The following is a 26468-nucleotide window of genomic DNA, read 5'->3' on the forward strand; positions in this document are numbered from 1 at the left end:
GATTTCCTCCATGGATATAAATTCATCCCGTAAAGTGATTCTTGTGCGTTATTAACATACTCTGCGATTCACTGCTGTCCTGGTTCAAGGGTTGAGCTCAGTCCATCGAGATTAATCATTGAAGACAAGAGTTGAGAAAGGATTGGAACCAAAGCAGTGCCACATCAGTTAGTGACCCCAACGCGGTTACCTGGGCTGAGAGTCATTCACCAGTAACTCCTGTAACTCAGCATTTATCCAAGAATCATACAGCACAGAAGGAGGCCATTCGGCCCATCGCGCCTGTGCCAGCTCTTTGAAAGACTAATCCAATTCGTCCCACTCCCCCATCTCTTACCCCGTAGCCCTGCGAATTTTACCTTTTCAAGTATTTATCCAATTCCCTTTCGAAAGTTACTATTGAATCTGCTTCCACCGCCCTTTCAGGCAGCGCGTTCCAGATCATCACAACTCGCTGCGTAAAAAAAGTCAGTGCATGTTGTTAAAGGAGGAAAGAACTTTCTAGTGCCCAATCCCCATAAAATGTGGCTCCCTGGGAGTCTTTGATGGGACAGTGTAGAGGGAGCTTTACTCTGTATCTAACCCGTGCTGTACCTGCCCTGGGAGTACTTGATGGGACAATGTAGAGGGAGCTTTACTCTGTATCTAACCCGTGCTGTACCTGCCCTGGGAGTGTTTGATGGGACAGTGTAGAGGGAGCTTTACTCTGTATCTAACCCGTGCTGTACCTGCCCTGGGAGTGTTTGATGGGACAGTGTAGAGGGAGCTTTACTCTGTATCTAACCCGTGCTGTACCTGCCCTGGGAGTGTTTGATGGGACAGTGTATAGAGGGAGCTTTACTCTGTATCTAACCCGTGCTGTACCTGCCCTGGGAGTGTTTGATGGGACAGTGTATAGAGGGAGCTTTACTCTGTATCTAACCTGGGCTGTGCCACACTGCGGAATTCTTGCTGGGTTCAATTTTAGGACCAGTCTCCCTCCAGTTCCTCGTCCAATTGGTCTTTCTTCTGCCAGTCCAAACAGTGGATGTCAGCAGGAGGTCTAACCTCACCCGACCTCCACCCATGCCTTTGTCCTACTGCAATCACTAGCCAATGTACAGTTAGCAGAGACCTGTCCGGGTCAGGGGCCTTGAGACCTGTAGTAGTAGTAGTAGTCTGGACTGCAGCCAAAGCTGAGAGCAGCCAACTCAGCACAAGCCAGGGACTGACCCTGAAGCTTCAGTAGTCTGTCAGGTCGTGGTTGCTCACCGCCTTAACCAGTTGACCTCTGACCCCGGGAACACACGGTTTGCCGACACGTGCTCCCGTTTTCTCCGCCTCGGACTTCCCTCAGCTCCACGAGCGGGATCGTCACCAAAGGAAAAGGGCCAAAAAGTGACGGAGTGCCGTTAGCTTCCCTGTCATCAGCGAACATCAATCGGTGTCCTTTGTATCAATCGATTCACGGAGTGCAGCCAACGCACGGAGGACAGCAGGCCGAGAACCCCCAGCCCTCCTGCGTTCGCCGGGGCAGGGTTGAGGGGAGCAGCAGTCGGCTGCAGTGCCCATGCGGTTTGGTGTGGAAATGTCAACCCGGGGTCAGTAGATAGGCACGTGAAGGAGAAAGGAATAGAAGGACATGATGGGAGGGTTGGATGAAGAGGGCTGGGAGGAGGCTCGTGTGGAGCATAAACACCGGCACGGACCAATCGGGCTGTAAATTCTATGCAAGAGAGTGAGGAGAGAGGTTTAGGTTATGGAAGCATTGATTGCTTTGCCGCAAAGGGTGGTTGAGGTAGAGACCATTGCACCTTTTAAGGGAAAAGCATTTGAAGCAGAGGAAGATAAGGGGAGAGAGCGGGGCAGTGGGATTGTTGTTGGTTTGCTCTACCAAAGAGCCGGCACAGACACGATGGGCCAAACGGCCTCTTTCTGTGCTGTACACTACTATGGTTCCAGTTTGGCAGGAATTACACACAAAATGTCAGACAGGAAGAACAACAACTGGTCCATCTAGCCTCGCCCATACAGTTGTGATGCCTTATACGTCATGATTAATACACTCCATACCCCTCCAGTTGTCATGCGACCTCCTGGGCGAGATTAAAACCCCAAGGCCAGTTAGTGGGAAAAAATCTGGAAAGTTTCTCTCCGTTCCCCCTAGGCAATCAGGAGATCACATTGCCCATGATTTGCATTTCTTGATACCCACCTCTTGTACGATGTGATCTCCGCCCCAGCCACGAACTGGGCCAGGTCCCTCTTGAAGTGACTCAGCGCTCACCGCACAAGCCGGCAACTTGGTTCCTTGACTCTACTATTCTCTGGGGATAGAAGAACCGCCTAACGTCTAACAGAGGCTCAAACCTCTTTCCTCCGCACTCTGGTCGCTCTGAGATGTTCCCCGAGGTTCCATCACAGGGATTAATCATTGAAGGGAAGACGTCAAAAGATTGAAAACCAACGTTGCGTCATGTTGGTTAATGGCCATCGAGGCGGTGGCCTTGGCGAGGGTTAGCCTGCGGTAAGGGACTAAGTTCATGGGGAATCAGTCATTGAATGACCTTAAATATCCCCATAATCCCTGCTCATTGCCGACATTTCCCAACCAGCTTCACTGCACGCTCAGTGCTTCTGGTTAAACAGTAAACGTTGGTAAATAGTAAGGTGAGGAGAAGCATAAGCCCCTTCAGATAAACAACGGGAGGGCATGGAGCAGGGCAAACCCTAAATTTGGCTGCTCTAATTGGCCAGTCGGGTAGCGACAATCCCCTCCTCCTACCCACCCCCCATCAGTAAAACACATTCCCGGATTGCCCCCACCTCAGAGTGTTGACTCCAGACTCTGCAGTGAGTGGGTGTCGCTACGTGTTGGGGTAAGAACCATGTCTGTTGAAATCATTTACGGTTAATCTCACTCTTTGTTGGCCTCCCTGCAGGCTCCGCGGGTTAGTGACCCTCATCCTGAGCCAGAGACGTCAAGAAGGGTCCAGGCTTGGTGGCTGCTCTGCGCTGAGTTAACTGATCTCATTTGGTGCTGTAGGGTGGGGGGATGTTACAGCTCACTGGTAGGAGAAGAATCAGTCAGGGTTCCTGCTTCTGATCTCCATCCAGTGGGCTTCAGTTGGAAAGTGCCTCCATTGTGCCCAATTCCAGATACCACACTTTAGGAAGGATGTCAAGGCCTTGGAGAGGGTGCAAAGGAGATTTACCAGAATGGTACCAGGGATGAGGGACTTCAATTACATGAAGAGACTGAAGAAGCTGGGATTGTTCTCCTTAGAGTAGAGAAGGTTAAGGGGAGATTTAATCGAGGTGTTCAAAATCATGAAGGGTTTTGATAGAGTAAATAAGGAGAAACTGTTTCCAGTGGCAGAAGGGTCGGTAACCAGAGGACACAGATTTAAGGTAATTGGCAAAAGAACCAGAGGGGAGATGAGGAGACATTGTTTTACCCAACGAGTTGTTGGGATCTGGAATGCGCTGCCTGAAAGGGCGGTGGAAGCAGATTCAATAATAACCGTCAAAAGGGAATTGGATAAATACTTGAAGAGGTAGAAATTTGCAGGGCTATGGGGGAAAGAGCAGAGGGGAGTGGGACTAGTTGGACAGCTGTTTCAAAGAGCTGGCACAGGCGAGATGGGCCGAGCGGCCGCCTTCTGTGGTGTAATAATTCTATGCAGCCGTGGGAAGGCAGAATGGGGTCGGGATTTGATGTCTCGCATGGTCAAGCTGCCTGTCACTCATTATCTAGGGTCACCCAGGAGGAGCGGCCACCCTGAACCCTTGGGGTTTGCGGCTCAGCTCCCATTGAGCCATGACTCCAGGAAAGGACGGAGAAGTGGGTGGGGGTGGAGAGAGAGAATAGGGAAAGATTGCACAGTTTGAGCCCCTAACTTCAGCTGAGAGTCCAGGGCAGTACTGAGGGAGTGTCAGAGATGGGACGTTAAACCGAGGTCCTTTACTGCCCTCTCAGGTGGACGTAGAAGATCCCACAGCACCAATCAAAGAGTAGGCCAGTTCTCTAGTTGTCCTGGGCCGATATTCCAGCCTCAAGCAACATCACTAAAAACAGATTAATTGGTCATTTGCCTCATTCACGATTTGCGGGATCTTGCTGTGCATAAATTGGCACATTTGCCAACCAAGCGACAATGACCGCCCTGAGGGTACTGAATGGGTTGTGAAATACCTGGGCCACCTCGGTAAAATGATATATGCGAGTCATTTCTTTAATCTAGGACACGGTGTTTTGGAAAAGTGTGACTGTTGCCGTGAGCCGTGCTCGACATCTCGAAGACTGACGCAGGTTGAAGTCCGAAGGTTGGGTAGATGAGGTGTTGGTGAGAAGGAGCCTTTGGGCCTCCAGTCACGTGGGCTGTCTCATTGTACGGTGAAGGGGGGCTCCATTCCAATCCTCCCGTGGATGAGATTACTGAGAGTGGGATAAAACCAGAAAATGCTGGAAATACTCAGCAGGTCGGGCAGCATCTGTGGAGAGAGAAACAGTGTTAACGTTTCAGGTCGATGACCCTTCGTCAGAACTGGAAGAAGCTGAAGATTAAACAGTTTTTAAGCAAATGCAGAGCCGGGGAAAGAGGAGGGAGGGAAGGGAGGGGAGGAAAGAACAAAAGGGGAGGTCTGTGATAAGATGGAGGGCAGGAGTGATTAAATTACAAAAGGGGATGATGGTGCGAGGCACGGAGGGTGGGAATGGGACAGATAAAGAAACAAAAGATGGGTCTAGAGGAGCTGTAAATGGCAACAGCAGAACCATCACCATCACCCGCTGTCTGAGAAAATGGGAGAAGTGGTTCTGATCTGAAGTTATTGAAATCAGTGTTGAGTCCGGATGGTTGTAAAGTCCCTAATCGAAAGATGAGGTGCTGTTCCTCGAGCTTTGCGGAAGCTCAGACACAGACAGAATGCGGAACGTCACATCTGAGGGTGGAATTACTCCCTTTAACCACTCCCAGACCCCTTTAACCACTCACTGCCCCTTTAACCACTCCCAGACCCCTTTAACCACTCCCAGACCCCTTTAACCACTCACTGCCCCTTTAACCACTCACTGCCCCTTGAACCACTCCCAGACCCCTTTAACAATTCCCCATCCCTTTACCAATTTCTAGCTCCCTTTAACCAGTCACTGCCCCTTTGAACACTCACTGCCCCTTTAACCACTCACTGCCCCTTTAACCACGCACTGCCCCTTTAACCACACACTGCCCCTTTAACCACTCACTGCCCCTTTAACCACTCACTGACCCTCTGACCACTCACTGCCCCTTTAACCACTCACTGCCCCTTTAACCACTCACTGACCCTTTAACCACTCACTGACCCTTTGACCACTCACTGCCCCTTTCACCACTCACTGCCCCTTTAACCACTCACCGACCCTTTAACCACTCACTGCCCCTTTGACCACTCACTGCCCCTTTAACCACTCACTGCCCCTTTAATTGCTCACTGCCCCTTTAACCACTTACTGCCCCTTTAATTGCTCACTGCCCCTTTAACAACTTACTGCCCCTTTAACTGTCACAGCCCCTGCAACCACTCAGCAGACTAAGGGTAAAAGCTAGATCGAGGTGTGTAGAATATTTAAGAATGTTTGAGGTGATGATTAGTTTGTGAAGTTAATCCATTAATAAATGAATCTTGCTCCCCAGATATTCAGAGCCTGAGTCATGCTGAGGGGACTCATCCTCTTCACTCTATTGGCTCAGGGTAAGTCGGCATGTGTTCAATGTGGGTGGAGATGTTGCTGTAGAATTATTTGTGACTTACAAACAGGTTTATTGCTCAAAATATTTAAAGAAACATTTCAAAGTTCACAGTGGCAAAATACGCAGGAACTGAAATGACAGCATTCCTTTTCTCCATGGCGCTCAGTCAGTTATACGAGGGTTTGTTGCCTGAGTACACTTCAGCCCTTTCCATTAATCATCATCACTGCTGAAATCCCGCGATCCAGTGACTGGAATTTGCGAGACAGCCGTCTGTCTGACATGCCTGGAACTCCAACCCCATGTCGGAGAATCTCCAAATCAATCTCCCGAGAGACACCGACAGATGAAGGTTTGTTTGGCCAAGCTTCGGGCCCCTCAGTAGAGACCCTACTGGAGTTTAACCAGCTAAACCTGCAGAGTGCTGGTAAACTTCCCACTGATTCTCCAACTGGGAGCCACCTGCACAGTTGGACATTTCCTTAAGGATTCTCTGGATCCAAGTGGGAATAGTCCCAGCCCTCAATCCCCATACCCTTTAATATCCCACCCAGTCTAATCCCACTCTCCTCTCTCCCCATACCCTTTAATATCCCACCCAGTCTAATCCCACTCTCCTCTCTCCCCATACCCTTTAATATCCCACCCAGTCTAATCTCACTCTCCTCTCTCCCCATACCCTTTAATATCTCACCCAGTCTAATCCCACTCTCCTCTCTCCCCATACCCTTTAATATCCCACCCAGTCTAATCCCACTTTCCCGCTCACTCCCCATACCCTTTAATATCCCACCCAGTCTAATCTCACTCTCCTGCTCACTCCCCAGACCCTTTAATATCCCACCCAGTCTAATCCCACTCTCCTCTCTCCCCATATCCTTTAATATCCCACCCAGTCTAATCCCACTCTCCCGCTCACTCCCCATACCCTTTAATATCCCACCCAGTCTAATCCCACTCTCCTGCTCACTCCCCATACCCTTTAATATCCCACCCAGTCTAATCCCACTCTCCTGCTCACTCCCCAGACCCTTTAATATCCCACCCAGTCTAATCCCACTCTCCTGCTCACTCCCCAGACCCTTTAATAGTCCTCTTTTATAAACAATTCCTATTTAAAGGAATTTGCAGACTCTGTTTCAACATTGGTTTGTGGCAGAGAATTCCACATTCTGACCTCCCTCGATGTAAAGACAATTGTAAACAATTTTACAACACCAAGTTATAGTCCAGCAATTTTATTTTAAATTCACAAGCTTTCGGAGGCTACCTCCTTCCTCAGGTGAACGATGTGGAAAACGATGTAGCCTCCGAAAGCTTGTGAATTTAAAATAAAATTGCTGGACTATAACTTGGTGTTGTAAAGATGTAAAGACAGAAAGAGTTCCATTAATTTTGTGCCTTTCCATCTTAAAATGTGTACCAACAACAGTAATTAAGCTTTCCCCTTTTCTGTATTAAATTCTACTTTGTACAGTTACAGCTGACAGCTGGGGGGGCCTCTGTGCAGGGAATCCGAGCAACAAAGTGAGAGGAACCGATAAATTTGGCAGTGGAGCGTACGGTGCTAGCAGGTAATCTTCACATTGTCGTTATTAATTCACACAGAGAATGAATAGACCCTGTCAGTCTATTCCCATCTATGAAATATCCTTCAGTACAAATGACACAGTAAAATATCCAGCCACGAAACATACAGTAATGGGTGGCTGTTAGTGAATTATAAAGCTGGAGTTCAAACTCTGCTGCTAAGCCGTACAGAGCATTAGGTCCCAGAATTGATCCCTGGTTTTTGTTGTATTGAATGGTCTTAGTCATGGAAGTGGTGTTGGAGTTCCAGTTGGCCTCTGTGTCTCCTGAGTTAGGGTGGGGCTTGACCAGGGTCCCACTCCAGACCTTTATTCAGTGACATTTGCTAGAAAATACCCATTAGTGGATGGCCAAGGATGAGTGGACCAGGGTGGGCCATGATACTCACCGTGTAGGCTCGTTGATAAGGTACTGGAGGGCAGCCACCACCCAGTAGAGCTGGGAATCACCGGGGGTGAATTCTCGCTGGGGTTCTCCTACTCGTCCACCATAAGAATGGGGTTTCCGTGGCTCGTCCACCGAAGTAACAGTGAACAAGCAGGAGAACCCCCATGGAAGTTCACTTCTATTGTGATCTTGGGGGGTGGGGGGGGGGGGGGAAGAGAACAAGAGCAGGATCAAGGTCGTGTATCACTTTTGCCTCTATAGAGTTTTAGGAGATTCTAAGGTGAATATTATAGCTAAAATCAAGCTTCTCAGGGGCAGTTGGAGCAATGGGAGTTCCAGTTTGGAGCAGAAAGTGAGCCTGAAACCAGTACATGAGGAAGGACAAGTACGGAGATAGGTAAAAGATGGTAGCTCTTGGTGGGGTGATGAATGGTCCTTCATACGGAAAGAGGGCCAGAGTGGGAAACCGAGTCGAGCTTTCAGCAACCTCTTGCGTCACATGATCAGCCAGTGACTGTAGCACAGACAGGATTATAGATAGCTATAGACATAGTACTGGGGAGGGACCCTGTGTTGGTAACTTGTTTGAAGTTGTGTGGTGGATTATAGATAGCTACAGACATGGCACTGGAGGGACCCTGTGTTGGTAACTTGTTTGGAGGTGTATGGTGGTAAACATTATCAAAGGCTCTGGAGATGTCCAAGGTGTTGACAAATGAAGCATCAAAGTTTTCAAGAGCAGTGTTCCGGTACATAACATAGACAGAAAGATCACCAGAGGAAAGGCCATGGCAAAACCCCCACTGGCAAACATGGGTCAGGCCAGAAATTTCGAGATGATGGATAATTTGTGAGTGAACAGCTCCTTTCATAACTTTGGAAAGTCCCAATGTAAGGGTGACAGGGGGCAATCAGGGGCAACACTAACCCGCGACCTCTACCACCCAGAAGGACAAAGGCAGCAGGCGCATGGGAATACCACCACCTGCATGTTCCCCTCCAAGTCACATACCATCCTGACTTGGAAATATATTGGCCGTTCCTTCATCGTCGCTGGGTCAAAATCCTGGAACTCCCTACCTAACAGCACTGGGAGAACCTTCACCACATAGACTGCAGCGGTTCAAGAGGGCAGCTCACCATCACCTTCTTAAGGGCAATTAGGGATGGGCAATAAATGCTGGCCTTGCCAGCAACGCCCACATCCCATGAATGAATTAAAATCTGAAGGGTCAGGGGGATCAGTCTTCTTAAAGATAGGGTGAACACAAACAAAGAGAAACAAGGATGGAGTGGGATTGGATAGATTGAAGAGACAGCATAGGGCCTGGTGAGTGCAGTCACACACACCCTGAGGATATTAGGACAGCACCATCAGGGCCTTATTGAAGTCCGGAGAGCAGCAGATCCAACAGACATAGAGGGGTAAAAGTTAGTATCAGTTATAGTGGTGGACCAAAGTGGAGCAATGGAGGGAGGGTCTTCACTAAGATCCTGGTGATTAGAGACAAAGAAGGAAAATAGGAACGAAGTTCCAGTGTGTTGTGGTTTAGGGTCAGTGTTATTCTCTCTGGGCAAAACTACATTGTCACCATGATGTTCATTATAATCTGGGTTTTCAAATTAAGAGACTAACCTGTGCTTATAGTGGTGAATTTTGTTAATGTTGTCAAAGAATCACTCGCACACTTGAAGGAACGAGTCTCGAGCAGTGAGTATGTGACATGTTGCCCTGAGCGTGGTAGAGTTTTGAATGTAATGTTGGTGACCAGTAATAAAGGTGTTGGGATGTGCCACTGTGGCTGGTACTGCAGGGGTAACACTTTGATTTTAAAGAGCACTGGGGTGGGGTGGGGCGGGTCTAAACTTTAGACTCACACCCAGAGCCGGGGTGGAAACAGGCCGATCCTTGTGGGGGTCGTTGCTGTGTCATTTTTTGGTGGGAGGGAGGGGGGAAGTATCCGAGGACAGAAACCTCCCCTTCCCAGCTTTGGTAGCCCTGACCACCTCCGTGTGCCTGTTACATGGGGCATTGATGGCAGTCTCAGAGCCTGTAGTACAGGCGGCAAGGGCTGGCAGACTGAAGGGGAAGGAATATGGAGAAAATTGCATGAAGCCTACAACACAGGGCGCGCTGTATATTTTATAATCTAGAATATATAAAAAGACTCATCCGTAGAATGCATTTCCTGTAAGCGTCACACTTACTTCCTGTCACACTTTGGGCGTCACACTTCAGACGTCACACTCTGATTGACTGCGAGCAATGCCACGGGAGATTAGCTGGTATTTTTCTAATGTGAGATCTCAGTGCTGCGGGCGTTGTGTAAAATGATGGTGCGACAATGGGCGAGTCCATCAGACACTGTGAACATTCCACAGGAAGAGTGCGACAGAGAGTTGGTCGTATTCGGGCCTGACTGTGTTCCGTCGTTTCCAGGGGTAGTCGCAAACACAAGGGGGTCGATGTGGTTTGCAGGGATGGATCGACAGTTTACGCCCCCTTCAGCGGCAGACTGGTGAGACGGGAGAACCCCTTTGGGAATGGAAATGCGATCGACAATGGAGTAAGGTTGGAGGGATCAGGTGAGAAGGGGCTCGATTCCATCCAGTGCAGCCTGCCTGCTCCTTGCTAACCTGTCTCCACATCTCCCCACAAGGCTCAGCCTCTTCAGCAACACAGAAATGGTCAGAGATTTAAAAATTCACATCTCCAAATGGGTCGAGCGATCAATGGGAATCTTCCCCTGGTAATGGTTTACTCACTGAGTTACCGGACTCATTCTGTACCTCGCTTCTAGTAATTATCTCCAGCCGTTGGTTAAGAACTGAAATCTAATAACATATGTCTGCAAGGTCATGTTTTATAATGTAACAATGGGAGGTTAAAACTCCCTCCCCAAATAAGGCTTTGCCTAGGGTCGCCAACCCTCCAGGATTGTCCTGGAGTCTCCAGGAACTGAAGATTATTCTCCAGGACACTGGTGTGAGCAAACACCCCCAGGGAGAAAAATCATAATTAAAAAAATTGTGTGTTTTTTTTTCATTTTCTTTTAACACTTTCGTTTATTAGTCCTAAAAATATTGGAGCTGGAGAGATTGGCTGTTTGACTGACAGTCAAGAATCATCCAATTGGGTAAGGAAGAGTCTGTTCTCTTTCCAATTGCCCATGGGAAGGCGGAGCGCTGAGATGATGGACGTGTTGGGCGACCAATGGCGGGAGCGTAGGGGCGGGGCGATTGGAGGCAGGAGGTCATGTGATGAAATCTCCGAGAATGCGTCCAACCAGAGTTGGCGACCCTCGTCTTGCCAATCCCTGATTCCCAGGTCCTTTCTCTACACTCAGATTGAGATGGATCCGTATTGATAGAAGGTCTCGTCACACCCCTGAGAAACTTCTCAAACCGTCTCATACACAATGAATTACTTTAAGGTGCAGGAATTGTTGTTTGTGGAAACACGACAGCCATTTTGTGGAGAGTAAGATCTCAAAGGCAACAATAAAATGGCCCAGGACACCAGGAGAACTCTCCTGCTCTACTTTCAATAATGCCGTGGGATTCGTAACGTCCATCCTCACAGGGAATGGCGCCTCAGTTAAACGTCTCATCTGAAGGACGGCACTTCCAACAATGCAGCACTCCCTCAGTACAGCCCCCAGTATCAGCCTCTGGATATGTGCTCAAGGCCTGGAATGGGTTTGAACCCAATGTTCTGACCAAGAGGTAGACTGACGGACACGTCCACACCAGTCCCTTGTCCTGGTCCTCTCGCTTGCGGTAACCCAGCTGTAATTAAGTGAAAGTCGCTTCAAAGACTGGCTGACCAAGATATTGGGTCAGGACCAAAACTCGGTCTCCCTGATGGCCAAGTGTGGAAATGCACCCATTGTGCGGTGTGATACATAAGAACATAAGAAATAGGAGCAGGAGTAGGCCAATCGGCCCCTCGAGCCTGCTCCGCCATTCATAAGATCATGGCTGATCTGATCCTAACCTCAAATCTAAATTCATGTCCAATTTCCTGCCCGCTCCCCGTAACCCCTAATTCCCTTTACTTCTAGGAGACTGTCTATTTCTGTTCTAAATTTATTTAATGATGTAGCTTCCACAGCTTCCTGGGGCAGCAAATTCCACAGACCCACTACCCTCTGAGTGAAGAAGTTTCTCCTCATCTCAGTTTTGAAAATTATGTTTTTTAATATTCTCTCTCTCTCTCTCTCTCTCTGCCATTTTGGGTTTCTTTCTGCCTGTCTGTGTAATTGACACAATGTATATCCAGTGTACTGGGACGTGCTGTTCTCCGTGACTGGCCTGTTTGAATAACAACGACACCTTTTGATTGGTGTGATGCTGTCCCAGCCTAGTATAAGATATGCGATTTGAGAACCTTTTCACTCATTCATCTGACGAAGGGGATAATCTCCGAAAGCTTGTGATTTTAAAATAAATTTGTTGGACTATAACCTGGTGTTGTAAGATTCCTTACAGTTTTGAAAGAGCAGCCCCTTATTCTAAGATTATGCCCCCTAGTTCTAGTTTCACCCATCCTTGGGAACATCCTCACCGCATCCACCCGATCAAGCCCCTTCACAATCTTATATGATTCAATAAGATCGCCTCTCATTCTTCTGAACTCCAATGAGTAGAGTCCCAATCTACTCAACCTCTCCTCATCTGTCCGCCCCCTCATCCCCGGGATTAACCGAGTGAACCTTCTTTGCACTGCCTCGAGAGCAAGTATGTCTTTACTTAAGTATGGACACCAAAACAAAAGTTACTTCCCTGACCGGGAATCGAACCCAGGCCACAGCGGTGAGAGTGCCGAATCCTAACCACTAGACCACCAGGCAGCTCCAAATAGAATTTGCTGAACGTGGGGCTCGAACCCACGATCCTGAGATTAAGAGTCTCATGCTCTACCGACTGAGCTAGCTGGACCTGATACTGGGCTACGCAGAGCAGGAAGTTCCAGGTTTGATCCCAGATCAGTGCTGAGTTAAGTGTTTCTGAGGGGAGGCAGTGATACAACCCCAGGGGGATGGAAGAAGATGCCCCAGCACTTCATGTGGTAAGTTCTGCCCCCCCCCCCCTCCTCCTGTGGTGGTTGGATGGAGGGGCCTAAACCAGGGCCACAGAGCTTGGCTCAGCGGACATCCTGAGTCAAGACGATTGCTGGTTCAAAACCCACTCCACCCCTTAAGCAAATAATCTAGGCTGACTCTCCAGTATTGGGTGGGTGCTACATCTGTGTAGGATCAGTATTACAATAATAGACCCCTCTGTACAGGCTCAGTAATAGACCACTCTCTATTAAAATGGAATCCATTGTCTGAAAGGGCGGTGGAAGCAGATTCAGTAACTTTCAAAAGGGAATTGGATAAATACTTGAAGGGGAAAAATTTGCAGGGCGATGGGGGAAAGGGGCACGGGGAGCGGGACTAATTGGGTTAGCTCCTTCAGATAGCCGGCATAGGCACGATGGGCCGAGCGGCCTCCTTCTACGCTGTTTGATTCCATAAATGTTCTCGCTCTCGTTACAGGCCACTGCGTTGTGATTTTCGCCTTCGCCCCAGACCGTTACACCGGGAATGTTTCGAAAGGTCAGAAGATCGGACGTATGCTTGAGATGCAAAGTGTTTACCCCGGGATCACTTCCCACGTCCACATCCAGATGTGCGACACTTCCATAAATCCCACGCGTTACCTACGAATCCGGGGTGGAGGAACTCCGTAGCCGGATAAACACCGACCTCATCAAAATCACTTGGAATTCCAATCCAATTAAAACCATTCAGCGAGACTTAGCGCAAATAACGGGGGATGGGTGGGAAGTTTTGAATTGAAGCCTCAAGTGGAAAGTTCTAGTATAATGCAGGAGTCCGGGTCCCCCTCAGTGCCTCAATTGGTATTTGCTGTGCCTGGTGAGGTCCTGAGTCACACAAACCTGGATGGTCCCGGGTTTGATCCCTGCTCCGTTAACTGATCTCAGCGAGTGAGAGGGTCGGACAGTACACTTGGACTCAGTGCCCCTCGGGGCAAGGAGGGAATATTTAGTTAGGACTCCCAACAATCCCTCTCAACTGCCCCAGTTTCATTGAGACGTTCCCAATGGGCTGGTCAGTTTTAACACTCTGCCAACTTCAGAACAGCAGGTCCCAATTTTACAACCTGCTCCTCTTTGCCCCAAGTCTCCCTGAAAGTTTGTTCAGGTCTCCCCGCCCACCCCCCCCCATCGAGAGACCGTGACACCCTCAGCCCTCTCATCTTGTGCTAGTCTGGATCCCTGAAGCTTCTTTTTAGAGTGACAGGCTGTAGGGGACAGAGTCCGGCTCAACGGTCCTTTGAATGCCTCCTATTCCAGTCGGCCATTTGGCTCGGATAACCGGGCCTCTCAAACCCATCTCCTCGTCTACTTTCAACTGGAACAAGAGAGGGAGAAAGACCAGACCCCTGAAATCCCAGGTCAGCCGACATCCCCCAAGTGGACAGGGCATGAATACAGGTCCTGAAGCACAGAGCAGCAGGTGCGCCGAGGCTCACGGGAAGGGGGGCCCATGTTCAAGTACCCCCAGGTCCTATTCTGAGAAGCCCTGCTCTACAATGGAACCCCCGCCAAATCGGAAATCCTCACAGTTAATGCTGATGCTGCTGTTTTGTACTTTTAATGTGTAGATAATAAAATCGAGAATAAATCAATCGGTAAGAAATAAAACTGCTGTTTGCCTCCCAACTCCCACTTTGGTCACAGTCCTTTTTTGTTGATGTTACTGTTGTGAGTCTGTGTCTCAATCCCACACACAGCAGTGTCCGTGGCACAGACAGTCGGCAACACCTGGCATCTGCCAGGCCGCCCCTCGCTCACCACCAGCTTCCAAATCTCACTCCATCACATCTCTGTCTCTCTAATTTACCGAGGCCATTGCTCCTCCCGACTCTCTTCTTTCTCTTCGAAACTGCAAATCCACTGTTGGACTCACTCTTCCCGCTCTCTGCGCCCTCACTGTGTGCATAAGACCATATGAGATAGGTGCAGGAGTAGGCCATTCGGCCCCTCGAGCCTGCTCCGCCATTTAATGAGATCATGGCTGATCTGATTTTTACCTCAACTCCACTTTCCCGCCCTTTCCCCATATCCTTTGACCCCCTCGCTGATCAAAAATTTGTCTAACTCGGCCTTGAATGTATTCAATGACTCAGCCTCCACAGCTTTTTGGGGTAAAGAATTCCAAAGATTCACGACCCTCTGGGAGAAGAAATTCCTCCTCATTTCCGTCTTAAACGGGCGACCCCTTATTCTGAGACTATGCCCCCTAGATTTAGATTCCCCCATGAGGGGTAACATCCCCTCAGCATCTACCCTATCGAGTCCCCTCAGAATCTTGTATGTTTCAATAAGATCGCCTCTCATTCTTCTAAAGTCCAATGAGTATAGACCCAACCTGTTCAATCTTTCCTCATAAGACAACCCTTCCATACCCGGAATCAACCTAGTGAAGCTTCTCTGAACGGCCTCCAATGCAAGTATGTCCTTCCTTAAATAAGGGCACCAGAACTGTACGCAATTAAGACCCGTTGCCCCCCGTCTCCCACTCTACCTCGTTCTTTCCCAGGACCACAACACTGTGAATCTCTTCACCTCCCTCATCCTCTCCTTCCTCCTGCAGTCCACAGGTTTTCAAAACACAAGCTTGGTTGCCAACTAATTCCTATTTCCTGTCTGACCTCCTCCTCCTCCTCCGTCTCTCCACAGCCCGGGATTGTCAGCACGTCCGCCCAGGTCTCTGACAAGGATCAGATGCTGGGTCGACCCGGAGAGCAGCTCACAGCGACTCCTGCCCCCAAGCCCCAGCATCACTTGGGCCCCTATGCCCCTCTGGCCCATGTCTCCCCCTTTGAATGCTCGTCTGTCGGGCACTGACTGGCGTTAGGTCGGGGCCCCACGGTCGGCAAGTCTCTTGCTCACGTGCGAGTTTGCGCGGTGAGGCTGTCGGGGAGGGGGGGGGGAGGGGAGAGGGCCATCACCGGAGAAATCGGAGGGAAGAGAATCTGAACGCAAAGGTGAAAGGTCAATGACCCAGTGAGACAACCACGCAGCGATACTAAAAAGAGGATTTAGTGAGGCAACTGGGCTGTACTTCCCTTCTCCATTTCCACTTTCTGTGCCTCTTTTTATGTGTGTTTGTTTCTAAGTAAAGAGTTGGAGAGTCAGTGCCCCGAACTTTACTGTACCATTAAAATCCTTCGCCCCGTCCCAATCCAGCTCCTTTACACAGTTTTTTAAAAGTTGTTTCTCTCCAGTCCTCCCCTCAAGGCCGGAGTTCAGTTCCACTTTTCATATGTGAACTTGGAGACTGGGTGCCAGCAGGTTGTTCGACTGCAGGGGCATCGCAGCCGAGCCCCATCTTGTCCTCTCCTGCCTTTGATCGATGGATGCATTCCAACTGAGATGGAGGGTCGGGTGTAGAGCTGGGATGTAGAGCTGGGATGGGGTGTTGGAATGTAGGGTTGGGATATGGAGCTGGGATGTAGGGTTGGGATTTAGAGCTGGGATTTGGGTTGGGATGTAGGGTTGGGATACGGAGCTGGGATGTAGGGTTGGGATTTGGAGCTGGGATGTAGGGTTGGGTTATGGAGGTGGGATGTAGGGTTGGGATTTGGAGCTGGGATTTGGGTTGGGATTTGGAGCTGGGATGTAGGGTTAGGATATGGAGCTGGGATGTAGGATTAGGATTTGGAGCTGGGATGTAGGGTTGGGATTTGGAGCTGGGATGTAGGGTTGGGATGTAGGGTTGGGATATGGAGCTGGGATGTAGGGTTAGGATTTGGAGCTGGGATGTAGGGTTGGGATGTAGGGTTGGGATATGGAGCTGGGATGTAGGGTTGGGATATGGAGCTGGGATGTAGGATTGGGATGTAGGGTTGGGATATGGAGCTGGGATGTAGGGTTGGGATTTGGAGCTGGGATGTAGGGTTAGGATTTGGAGCTGGGATGTAGGGTTGGGATATGGAGCTGGGATGTAGGATTGGGATTTGGAGCTGGGATGTAGGGTTGGGATGTAGGGTTGGGATTTGGAGCTGGGATGTAGGGTTGGGATATGGAGCTGGGATGTAGGATTGGGATGTAGGGTTGGGATGTGGAGCTGGGATGTAGGGTTGGAATTTGGAGCTGGGATGTAGGGTTAGGATTTGGAGCTGGGATGTAGGGTTGGGATATGGAGCTGGGATGTAGGATTGGGATTTGGAGCTGGGATGTAGGGTTGGGATGTAGGGTTGGGATTTGGAGCTGGGATGTAGGGTTGGGATATGGAGCTGGGATGTAGGATTGGGATTTGGAGCTGGGATGTAGGGTTGGGATGTAGGGTTGGGATTTGGAGCTGGGATGTAGGATTGGGATATGGAGCTGGGATGTAGAGTTGGGATTTGGAGCTGGGATGTAGGGTTGGGATTTGGAGCTGGGATGTAGGGTTGGGATTTGGAGCTGGGATGTAGGGTTGGGATTTGGAGCTGGGATGTAGGGTTGGGATTTGGAGCTGAACAGTTACAGAGGAGGTGCACTGGGGTGAAGGGACTGAATGCTTTGGAGATGAGAACTAGGATATTAAGTTCTTGTGCTGGGGGAAGGGTCTCACTGGAAATCAGGAAAGAAGCCGATGATAGACGTGTGAGACTGTATGGGAGAAGATAGAGGCTATAGAATCCTGGATGGCTAATCAGCAATGAAATACAAGAACAACCCTTGTCTGATCTGCTAGTGAAAGGTCTGAATTGTGTAATTTATCTCGGAGCAACAGAGGGAACTGAGTGAGGGTGAAAGTTAAATTTTGCAGTATGGCGACAGGACTGAGAGACAATGAGTCAGAATAAAACGGCCGCATGTGTTAGCAGCACGCATGACCTCTCACTCCTGAAAAGGGCACTTCATGTCATGTTGAGATGGGATTACAAAGGATGTTTGCACAGTTCGTGTTCCGATGGGTTACGAGCTGAGGTCTCTCTGATGCGCTAAAGGTTATTTAATGCGAGATATCAAAAGTCAAACACCTCCTTCAGGTCCAAGGTCATTCAACAGCATCTTTGAGGTGGCCAGTACAGACATGGAGATCTCCAGTGTCATCCTGATCAGCATCTTTTTGTTAATTAAAGGTACGTCAATGGGACATCAACAGAGCAGGTCCTGCATTCTCAAACTTGACTACCTGCCATTCTGTCAATCTAGCTATCTATCTCCTCCTCTTTCTATTTGCCTGTCGGGCTGACAATCTACCTAACTATAGCATCATCGAACTTTACAGCACAGAAAGAGCCATTCAGCCCATCGTACCTGTGCTGTCTCTCAGAAAGAGCTCTCCTCTTAGTCCCATTCCCCTTTCCCTTTCTCCGTTCAGCCCATCGTAGCCCATGTGTCCTCTCTCAGAAAGAGCGCTCCACTTAATTCCACTCCCCTGCCTTTTCCCCAAACCCTTTAAAACTTTTCTATTGCAAATATTCACCCACTTCCTTTTTAAAACCTGTTTTTTTTTTTGGGTTCTAATCCCCGTACGGTTTCTGGTCAGGCATTCCATGTCCTAACAGCCCTTTGTGTAAAAGGATTTCTCCCATTCTCTCCGTTAGTTGATACCTCAATATTCTTAAATTCCTCCCCTCTAGTTACCAACTCACTGGACAGTGGGAATAGGTTTTCCCCCCCGAATTTACCTTATCAAAACCTCTCCCAATTTTTGAAAATCTCGACTGAATCTCCTTTCTAGTGAAAAGAGCCCTCGTCTCTCTCATCTCTCCTCATCTACGCCCTCTCTGTGGCCTTGGGATCCATCATGAAGTGGGGTGCCCAGAACTGGTCTCAATATTCTAACTGCGACCAAGCCATCAGTTTGGGTTTATTGTTGCCTCATTGCTTCTGTACTCGGTGTCCTGATTGTATTCCAGCTTTATCAAATTGTCCTCCCACTTTCTATCTGTCTGTCTACCCATCGATCTCTACCTCTATCTACTTCAATTTATCTCTCAAAATTCAGCATGCTTGGTTTCATTGGTCAGAACATCGAATACAGGAGTTGGGATGTCTTGTTGAAGTTGTACAAGACATTAGTAAGGCCACACTTGGAATACTGTGTACAGTTCTGGTCACCCTATTATAGAAAGGATATTATTAAACTAGAAAGAGTACAGAAAAGATTTACTAGGATGCTACTGGGACTTGATGGTTTGACTTATAGGGAGAGGTTGGACAGACTGAGACTTTTTTCCCTGGAGAGTAGGAGGTTAAGGGGTGATCTTATAGAAGTCTATAAAATAATGAGGGGCATAGATAAGGTCGATAGTCAAAATCTTTTCCCAAAGGTAGGGGAGTCTATAACGAGGGGGCATAGATTTAAGGTGAGAGGGGAGAGATACAAAAGGGTCCAGAGGGGCAATTTTTTCACTCAAAGGGTGGTGAGTGTCTGGAACGAGCTGCCAGAGGCAGTAGTAGAGGCGGGTACAATTTTGTCTTTTAAAAAGCATTTGGACAGTTACATGGGTAAGATGGGTATAGAGGGATATGGGCCAAGTGCAGGCAATTGGGACTAGCTTAGTGGTATAAACTGGGCGACATGGACATGTTGGGCCGAAGGGCCTGTTTCCATGTTGTAAACTTCTATGATTCTATGAAAATATATCCGTCAAACAGCAATGAGATAAATGACCAGATAATCTGTTTTTCAGTGATGTTGGTTGAGGGATAAATATTGGCCCCAGGACACTGGGGAGAACTCCCCCTGCTCTTCTTCGAAATAGTGTCCGTGGGATCTTTAACGTCGACCCGAGAGGGCACCTCCGACAGTGCAGCACTCCCTCACTCGGAGTGTCAGCCTGGATTATGTGCTCAAGTCTCCGGAGTGGGACTTGAACCCACGACCTTCTGGCAAGAGATTGCGACCGACTACGCCGCGCCTGGCACTTTGCCCTAACCCAGTGGCCGGCCTTTCCTTCTTCTCTTGCAGGTGGCCCGGTAAGTGGTGAGGTCCACCAGTCACCGGCCTCGCTCGAAGCCGCAGAAGGCGAAGCCGTGGAGCTGAACTGCCGCTTCGACGAACCCAGGAACGTCCCCGAGCTCGTGACCTTCCAGTGGAACCTGCCCGCCGGCGAGGTCTACAGAGTGGTGCCGGGCGGCGAGACAACGGGCGGGACGAGCGGGAGGGTCGCTCTCCGCACGGACCTGGGCACGCGGAGCAGCACGCTGCGCCTCAGCAACACCGGTCCGAATGACAGCGGGGTCTACGTGTGCGTCATCCAGCTCCTGGAGCCTCTGCCCATAATTCAGATGGAGGGGAGCGGCACCCAGCTGCGGGTCGTACGAGGTACGGGGCCGACAGACACAGATTCAGGCTTCATCTCTCCCCTCCTCCACTCTTGACCACGTTGAATGTTACTGGGAACGTTGACCGTGACCATAGCGCAATATCCCTGTTCAACCTCATTGCGGCCTTTGCTTTGGTCGACCACATTGTCCATCTCCAACGCCTCTCCTCTGTTGCCCAGTTCAGTGGGACTGCCCACGTTTGATTCCACTGTTACCCATCTGATTGTAACCACAGCATCTCCAGCGATGGCTTCTCTTCCCGCTCCCCGCGCACCATGACCTCTGGAGTCCCCCGAGGATCTACCTTTGCCTGCCCCACCCCCCCCGCCTCTTCCTCATCCACACAGTGACCCTCGGCGACATCGTCCGCAGACATGGGATCAGCTTCCACGTGTAGGCTCTAGGGCTGGAGACAGGTGTTGAGACGGAGGTGGAAGCAGGCGGTCTTTGTGATGGAGAGGATATGGGGTCAGAAGCTCAGCTCAGGGTTGACTCGGACGCCGAGGTTGTGTACAGACTGAGACAGTGGCCGGGGAGGGGGACAGAATCGGTGCCAAGGGCACGGAGTTTGTGGCTCTATCTCTCCACTGCCTCTCGTGACCTTTTCACTGCAATCCGTGCTGTCTGTCCAACATCCGGTCTTGCAGGAGCTGCAGTTTCCTCCAGCTCGGTATTGGGAAGACCAAACCCCCCTGGGGTTAAGGGGGTGGCAAGAGGCTCTCCAGGCATATATCCAAAAGGCAGTGGGAGGCAGTAGGGGATGAAGTCAATGCCAGGCGCACAGCATCATGAACATGGATGCAGTACAGGAAGAAATTCAATGCTTTGACACGAGTGGTCAAGGTGAGTGAGGTCAACTGTCAAGTGGTGTCTCCTACCAACTGCACCACGCACTACACCTCCCATCACCCACATACCAACAAACTCTTTCCATCAGTACTCAACTCTTCAATCAGATGTTTCCTCTCACCATTACACATTACAACTGTTTCAAGCCCGACCACTCACAACTTACAGGCCCCACACACTGGCAGCTATTCAACCATGACAGGCACATCACCCAGACACACATCCTGCTTTCTTGCAGGAGAAGGTGGCACATATCAGGAGGCAGCAAGTGGGAGCGGCATTTAGCCCCTCGAGCCTGTTCCACCATTCAATGAGATCATGATGGACCTGTGACCTAACTCCATATACCCACCTTAGCCCCATATCCCTTAATACCCTTGGTTCACAGAAATCTATCAATCTCAGATTTAATATTCACAATTGAGCTAGCATCAACTGCCATCTGCAGAAGAGCGTTCCAAACATCTCCCACCCTTTGTGTGTAGAAGCATTTCCTAACTTCACTCCTGCTCGTCCTTTCTCTAAATGTTAGGCTATGTCCCCGTGTCCTAGTATTCAAGTCTAGGAGACCTCCAAAAACAGTTATAAATGTCTCGGCAGCCAGAAGCAATAATCCAGCCACTAACCTGTAAATCCTGCATGGTCCCTTTAAATAGCGCTGGTGGGGGGTCCTCCAGACACTCTAAGACACGTTCAGACGGTCGGGGTTAAGACTGTGCGTTGAGTTGAGCGTTAAGTCCCAAAATGGTGTCTATCACTTTAAATCAGCGTTGTGTACTGATTGAAGCCGTTTTCTCCCCACCTTATATGATTCCAGCATTCGTTATCTGCGCCTGCGCTAACTCCAATACCAAGATGGCGTCCGGCGCACGTCACGCTGGAAACGTGCAGACACGCTAAATTGGGCCGTGTAGCGCTGAAACAACGGGCGCTACATGGCCCAATTTAGCTCCCACTGTGTCTCACTCAAATGTATTCTCCCCTTTCACTCACCCTCTTGGCCCTCTCTTTCTCCTTTTCTCTGTATTGTCCATTCTCCTGCCTGGCTGTGGGATTTTCAAATATTTTTTTCTAGCTTTTTGCACCTAAGAGCGAGAGATTATGGAGCTCGGGCTATCCCAGCATCCTTAGATGAAGGGCCTCTATTAAAATGACAGGCCCTATCATTTTAATAGGAGGCTTGCAGTACTGCTTTGCATACTGGGATACCTCCACCTCCATTTCCAGCTCCTCCTGTTCATGTTAAGCCGGTCCCATGGCTGGTGAAAAAGAATTCAGGGCAATTTCAGCCAGTCTGTTGAAAATAGGGGAGTGCAGAATTTCAAACACACAGAAAATGCCAAGAATTACCGTCACAATCCAAACAGGCGATTGCCATAGAGGGGGGAATTCACTGCCAATCACGTTGGGACATTTTATGGGGATGGGAAAGGTGCTACATCAAGGCAACTTCTTCCTTCTTATTTCTCAGGTAACGCGAAGCATCAAAACACAAACGAGCCCACGGTTGTCGGAGATCTGCCCGGTAAGTCCTTGTAAACACATCTCTGGGTAAGAAATAACGTCGAACCTCTTATAAGTAGAGTAAATCGGGAAATAATGACCGTAGGCTAATAGCTGGCCCTTTGAAGATTGTCCTGAACGAACACTCATTACATCAACGGCCCAGGAAATAACTCATCCCAATTCTGCAGACACCAGCCCTGACCCAAAGCTTATCATGACTTCCATGCTTTTGTACTCTATGCCTCTATTTATAAAGCCCAGGATCCCGTATGCTTTTTTAACCGCTTTCTCAACCTGCCCTGCCACCTTCAATGATTTGTGCACATATACACCCAGATCTCTCTGTTCCTCTAACCCTTTTAGAATTGTGCCCTCTAGTTTATATTTCCTCTCCTCGTTCTTCCTACCGAAATGTATCACCTCGCATTTTTCTGTGTTAAATTTCATCTGCCACGTGTCCGCCCATTCCACCAACCTGTCTATATCCTCTTGAAGTCTATCACTATCCTCCTCACTGTTCACTACCCTTCCAAGTTTTGTGTCATCTGCAAATTTGGAAATTGTGCCCTGTACACCCAAGTCCAGTCACTAATAAATATCAAGAAAAGCAGTGGTCCTAGTACTAACCCCAGGGGAACACCACTGTACACCTCCCTCCAGTCCGAAAAACAGCCGTTCACCACTACTCTCTGTTTCCTGTTACTTAGCCAATTCTGTATCCATGCTGCTACAGCCCCTTTTATTCCATGGGCTTCAATCTTGATGACAAGTCTATTATACGGCACTTATCAAATGCCTTTTGAAAGTCCATATACACCACATCAACTACATTGCCCACATCTACCCTCTCTGTTACCGCAACAAAAAACTCTATCAAGTTAGTTAAACACGATTTGCCTTTAACAAATCTGTGCTGGCTTTCCCTGATCAATCCACACTTATCCAAGTGTTAATTCTGTCCCGGATTATCGTTTCTCAAAGTTTCCCCACCACCGTGGTTAAACTGACTGGCCTGTAGTTGCTGGGTTTATCCTTACACTCTTTTTTGAACAAGGGTGCAACATTTACAATTCTCCAGTCCTCTGGCACCACCCCCGTATCTACGGATGTTTGGAAGATTGTGGCCAGGACCTCCGCAATTTCCACCCTTACTTCCCTCAGCAACCTAGGATGCATCCCATCCGGACCGGGCCCAAACGCCCAATTGAAGAGGAAATCGCAATGGAGGCGAGGGACTGGGCCCGGGTGGGGTGTGTCCTGTCATGAATGGTCAAGGAGATGGTCCCTTCATTAACATGGCAATGGTGGGCGCCAATGGCCGTCAGGAACCAATGTAAGCCTGAGTCTCAGGAGAGAATACAACAAGTCAAGCAGAAAAATGGCTGGCTGGGGGGAGCACCCCCAGAAACATCTTTACTCTGCCGACCCTCCCCCCACCGCTCCCCCAGTATCCCCTTTGAGAGGGGGTTGTATTGAAGTACAATTGTTTCATTAAAAAGTTTCCCATATTTTCATTTAGGGAGATCAGGCCACGATCCCAGCCTGGACCCAAAGGTGGGATCCATCACCGTTCGCAGGGCTAGATCTCTTCTAGCAGGAGACCCCTGGATGGGCTGAAGATTTAGGGCCCCTATTAGAACCATAGAAGTGTTCAATACAGAGGGAGGCCATTCAGCCCATCGTACCTGTGCCAGCTCTTTGCTAGATCAATCCCAAACTAATCCCACTTTCTCCCCATGGCTCTGAATCAATCTTAAACTAACCCTACTGCCGCACTCTCTCCCCATAGCCCTGTATCAATCCAAAACTAATCCCCACTGCCCCACTCTCTCCCCATAGCCCTGTATCAATCCAAAACTAATCCCCACTGCCCCACTCTCTCCCCATAGCCCTGTATCAATCCAAAACTAATCCCCACTGCCCCACTCTCTCCCCATAGCTCTGTATCAATCCAAAACTAATCCCCACTGCCCGCTCTCTCCCTATAGCTCTGTATCAATCCAAAACTAATCCCACTGCCCCGCTCTCTCCCCATAGCCCTGTATCAATCCAAAACTAATCTCCACTGCCCGCTCTCTCCCCATAGCCCTGTATCAATCCCAAGCTAATCCCACTGCCCTGCTCTCTCTCCATAGCCCTGTATCAATCCCAAACTAATCCCACTGCCCTGCTCTCTCTCCATAGCTCTGTATCAATCCAAAACTAATCCCACTGCCCCGCTCTCTCCCCATAGCCCTGTATCAATCCAAAACTAATCCCACTGCCCCGCTCTCTCCCCATAGCCCTGTATCAATCCAAAACTAATCCCACTGCCCCACTCTCTCCCCATAGCCCTGTATCAATCCAAAAGTAATCCCCACTGCCCCACTCTCTCTCCACAGCCCTGTATCAATCCCAAACTAATCCCACTGCCCCACTCTCTCCCCATAGCCCTGTATCAATCCCAAACTAATCCCACTGCCCCACTCTCCCCATAGCCCTGTATCACTCCCAAACTAATCCCACTGCCCCACTCTCTCCCCATAGCTCTGTATCAATCCCAAACTAATCCCACTGCCCCACTCTCTCTCCACAGCCCTCTATCAATCCAAAACTAATCCCACTGCCCCGGTCTCTCCCCATAGCCCTGTATCAATCCCAAACTAATCCCCACTGCCCCACTCTCTCTCCATAGCCCTGTATCAATCCAAAACTAATCCCACTGCCCCACTCTCTCCCCATAGCCCTGTATCAATCCAAAACTAATCCCCACTGCCCCACTCTCTCTCCACAGCCCTCCATCAATCCAAAACTAATCCCCACTGCCCCACTCTCTCTCCACAGCCCTGTATCAATCCCAAACTAATCCCACTGCCCCACTCTCTCCCCATAGCCCTGTATCAATCCCAAACTAATCCCACTGCCCCACTCTCTCCCCATAGCCCTGTATCAATCCAAAACTAATCCCACTGCCCCACTCTCTCCCCATAGCCCTGTATCAATCCCAAACTAACCCCACTGCCCCACTCTCTCCCCATAGCCCTGTATCAATCCCAAACTAATCCCACTGCCCCACTCTCTCCCCATAGCTCTGTATCAATCCCAAACTAACCCCACTGCCCCACTCTCTCCCCATAGCCCTCTATCAATCCACAACTAATCCCACTGCCCACAGTGAAAGGGTTAGCAATCACAGGGTTACTAATTACCCCTGAATCACTATATGATGCTCAAGGGAGAATATGTTGTATTCTCACCGCATTCCCCCATTGCCTTAAAGAGGCGGAGAATAACATATCACTGTGCCAAAGCATGCAGGCTAGAAATGTTTAGTCAGATTTATTTACTGATGAAAAGTTATAAAGAAGCGAGACTGAAACAGCACAATAATGAAAGTTTGGCTCAGTGTTAGCACCTATACGTCTGAGTCAGAAGGTTTTGGGTTCAATCCCCATTCCAGGGGACTTCAGCACCATTACTAGGCTGACTCTCCAGTGCAGTTCTGAGGGAATGCTTCATTGTCAAAGCCGCCATCCTTCGGATGAGAAGAGGCCCCGTCTTCTTGTTCTGATGGATGTAAAAGATCCCATGGCACTACTTGAAGATGAGCATAGACGGTTTTCCTGATGTCCTGGCCAACATTCCTCCCTTAACCAACACCACCAAAAAAAAAACAGATTACCTGATCGTCTTTCTCATTTGGTCGTTGTGGGATCTTGCAGTGTGTAATTTGATTCCCACATTTATATCAATAACCAAAGTGACTGCAGTTCAGGAGCAATTCATTGGGAATCACTATGGGACATATAAAAGAAAGTTCTTCCTTCTTATTTCTCAGGTAATGTGAAGCATCAAGAAACAAACGAGTCCAAAGTTGTTGCAGACATGTCCGGTAAGTTCTTGTAGACCCATATCTGGGTTCTGCCCCATTCTCCCTCCTTACCACTGTATGGAGGCCCAATTGCCACACTGGGGGGTGGCTGGGGGGAGAGTTAAGTCGGCCTCAGCGTACCTCATGTCAATTGATTCATGGAGAAGCCTGGGTGAAGGGGCCAGAGCCGGCATTGCCAGGACACCACTTTACAGCCTTCTTCCCAGCT

The 26468-nt window shown here is 49.3% G+C and overlaps 2 protein-coding genes across 2 annotated transcripts in view; both read left to right on the top strand.

The window, feature by feature from the left end:
- Window positions 1–4233: 4233 nt before the first annotated feature.
- Window positions 4234–14416, top strand: LOC137302177 (leukocyte cell-derived chemotaxin-2-like). The gene is made up of 5 exons (XM_067971840.1): window positions 4234–4325; window positions 5658–5715; window positions 7192–7288; window positions 10132–10277; window positions 13235–14416. Exons 2-5 carry the CDS (start codon window positions 5676–5678, stop codon window positions 13426–13428), a joined length of 477 nt encoding a protein of 158 aa, XP_067827941.1. The 5' UTR covers window positions 4234–4325; window positions 5658–5675; the 3' UTR covers window positions 13429–14416.
- A 3264-nt stretch (window positions 14417–17680) lies between these two features.
- The window catches only part of LOC137302178 (uncharacterized), a 13476-nt gene continuing 4688 nt past the window's right edge, over window positions 17681–26468 (top strand). Inside the window, exons 1-4 of the mRNA XM_067971841.1 lie at window positions 17681–17837; window positions 19676–20032; window positions 22355–22408; window positions 26207–26260. Coding sequence (XP_067827942.1) covers window positions 17711–17837; window positions 19676–20032; window positions 22355–22408; window positions 26207–26260 — 592 coding nt within the window. The 5' untranslated portion in view covers window positions 17681–17710. The remainder of the gene's footprint in view (window positions 17838–19675; window positions 20033–22354; window positions 22409–26206; window positions 26261–26468) is intronic.

This window comes from Heptranchias perlo, chromosome 35 (assembly GCF_035084215.1).
Source record: "Heptranchias perlo isolate sHepPer1 chromosome 35, sHepPer1.hap1, whole genome shotgun sequence".
In the NCBI taxonomy this organism is placed as follows: domain Eukaryota; kingdom Metazoa; phylum Chordata; class Chondrichthyes; order Hexanchiformes; family Hexanchidae; genus Heptranchias; species Heptranchias perlo.

Excerpts from the sequence above, each read along its gene's own strand:
- LOC137302177 (XM_067971840.1), top strand. The coding sequence starts at position 5,676 with ATGCTGAGGGGACTCATCCTCTTCACTCTATTGGCTCAGG. Across the intron at positions 7,289-10,131 it reads GGAGCGTACGGTGCTAGCAG|GGGTAGTCGCAAACACAAGG; the intron begins GTAATCTTCACA and ends CGTCGTTTCCAG. Across the intron at positions 10,278-13,234 it reads AGTAAGGTTGGAGGGATCAG|GCCACTGCGTTGTGATTTTC; the intron begins GTGAGAAGGGGC and ends CTCTCGTTACAG.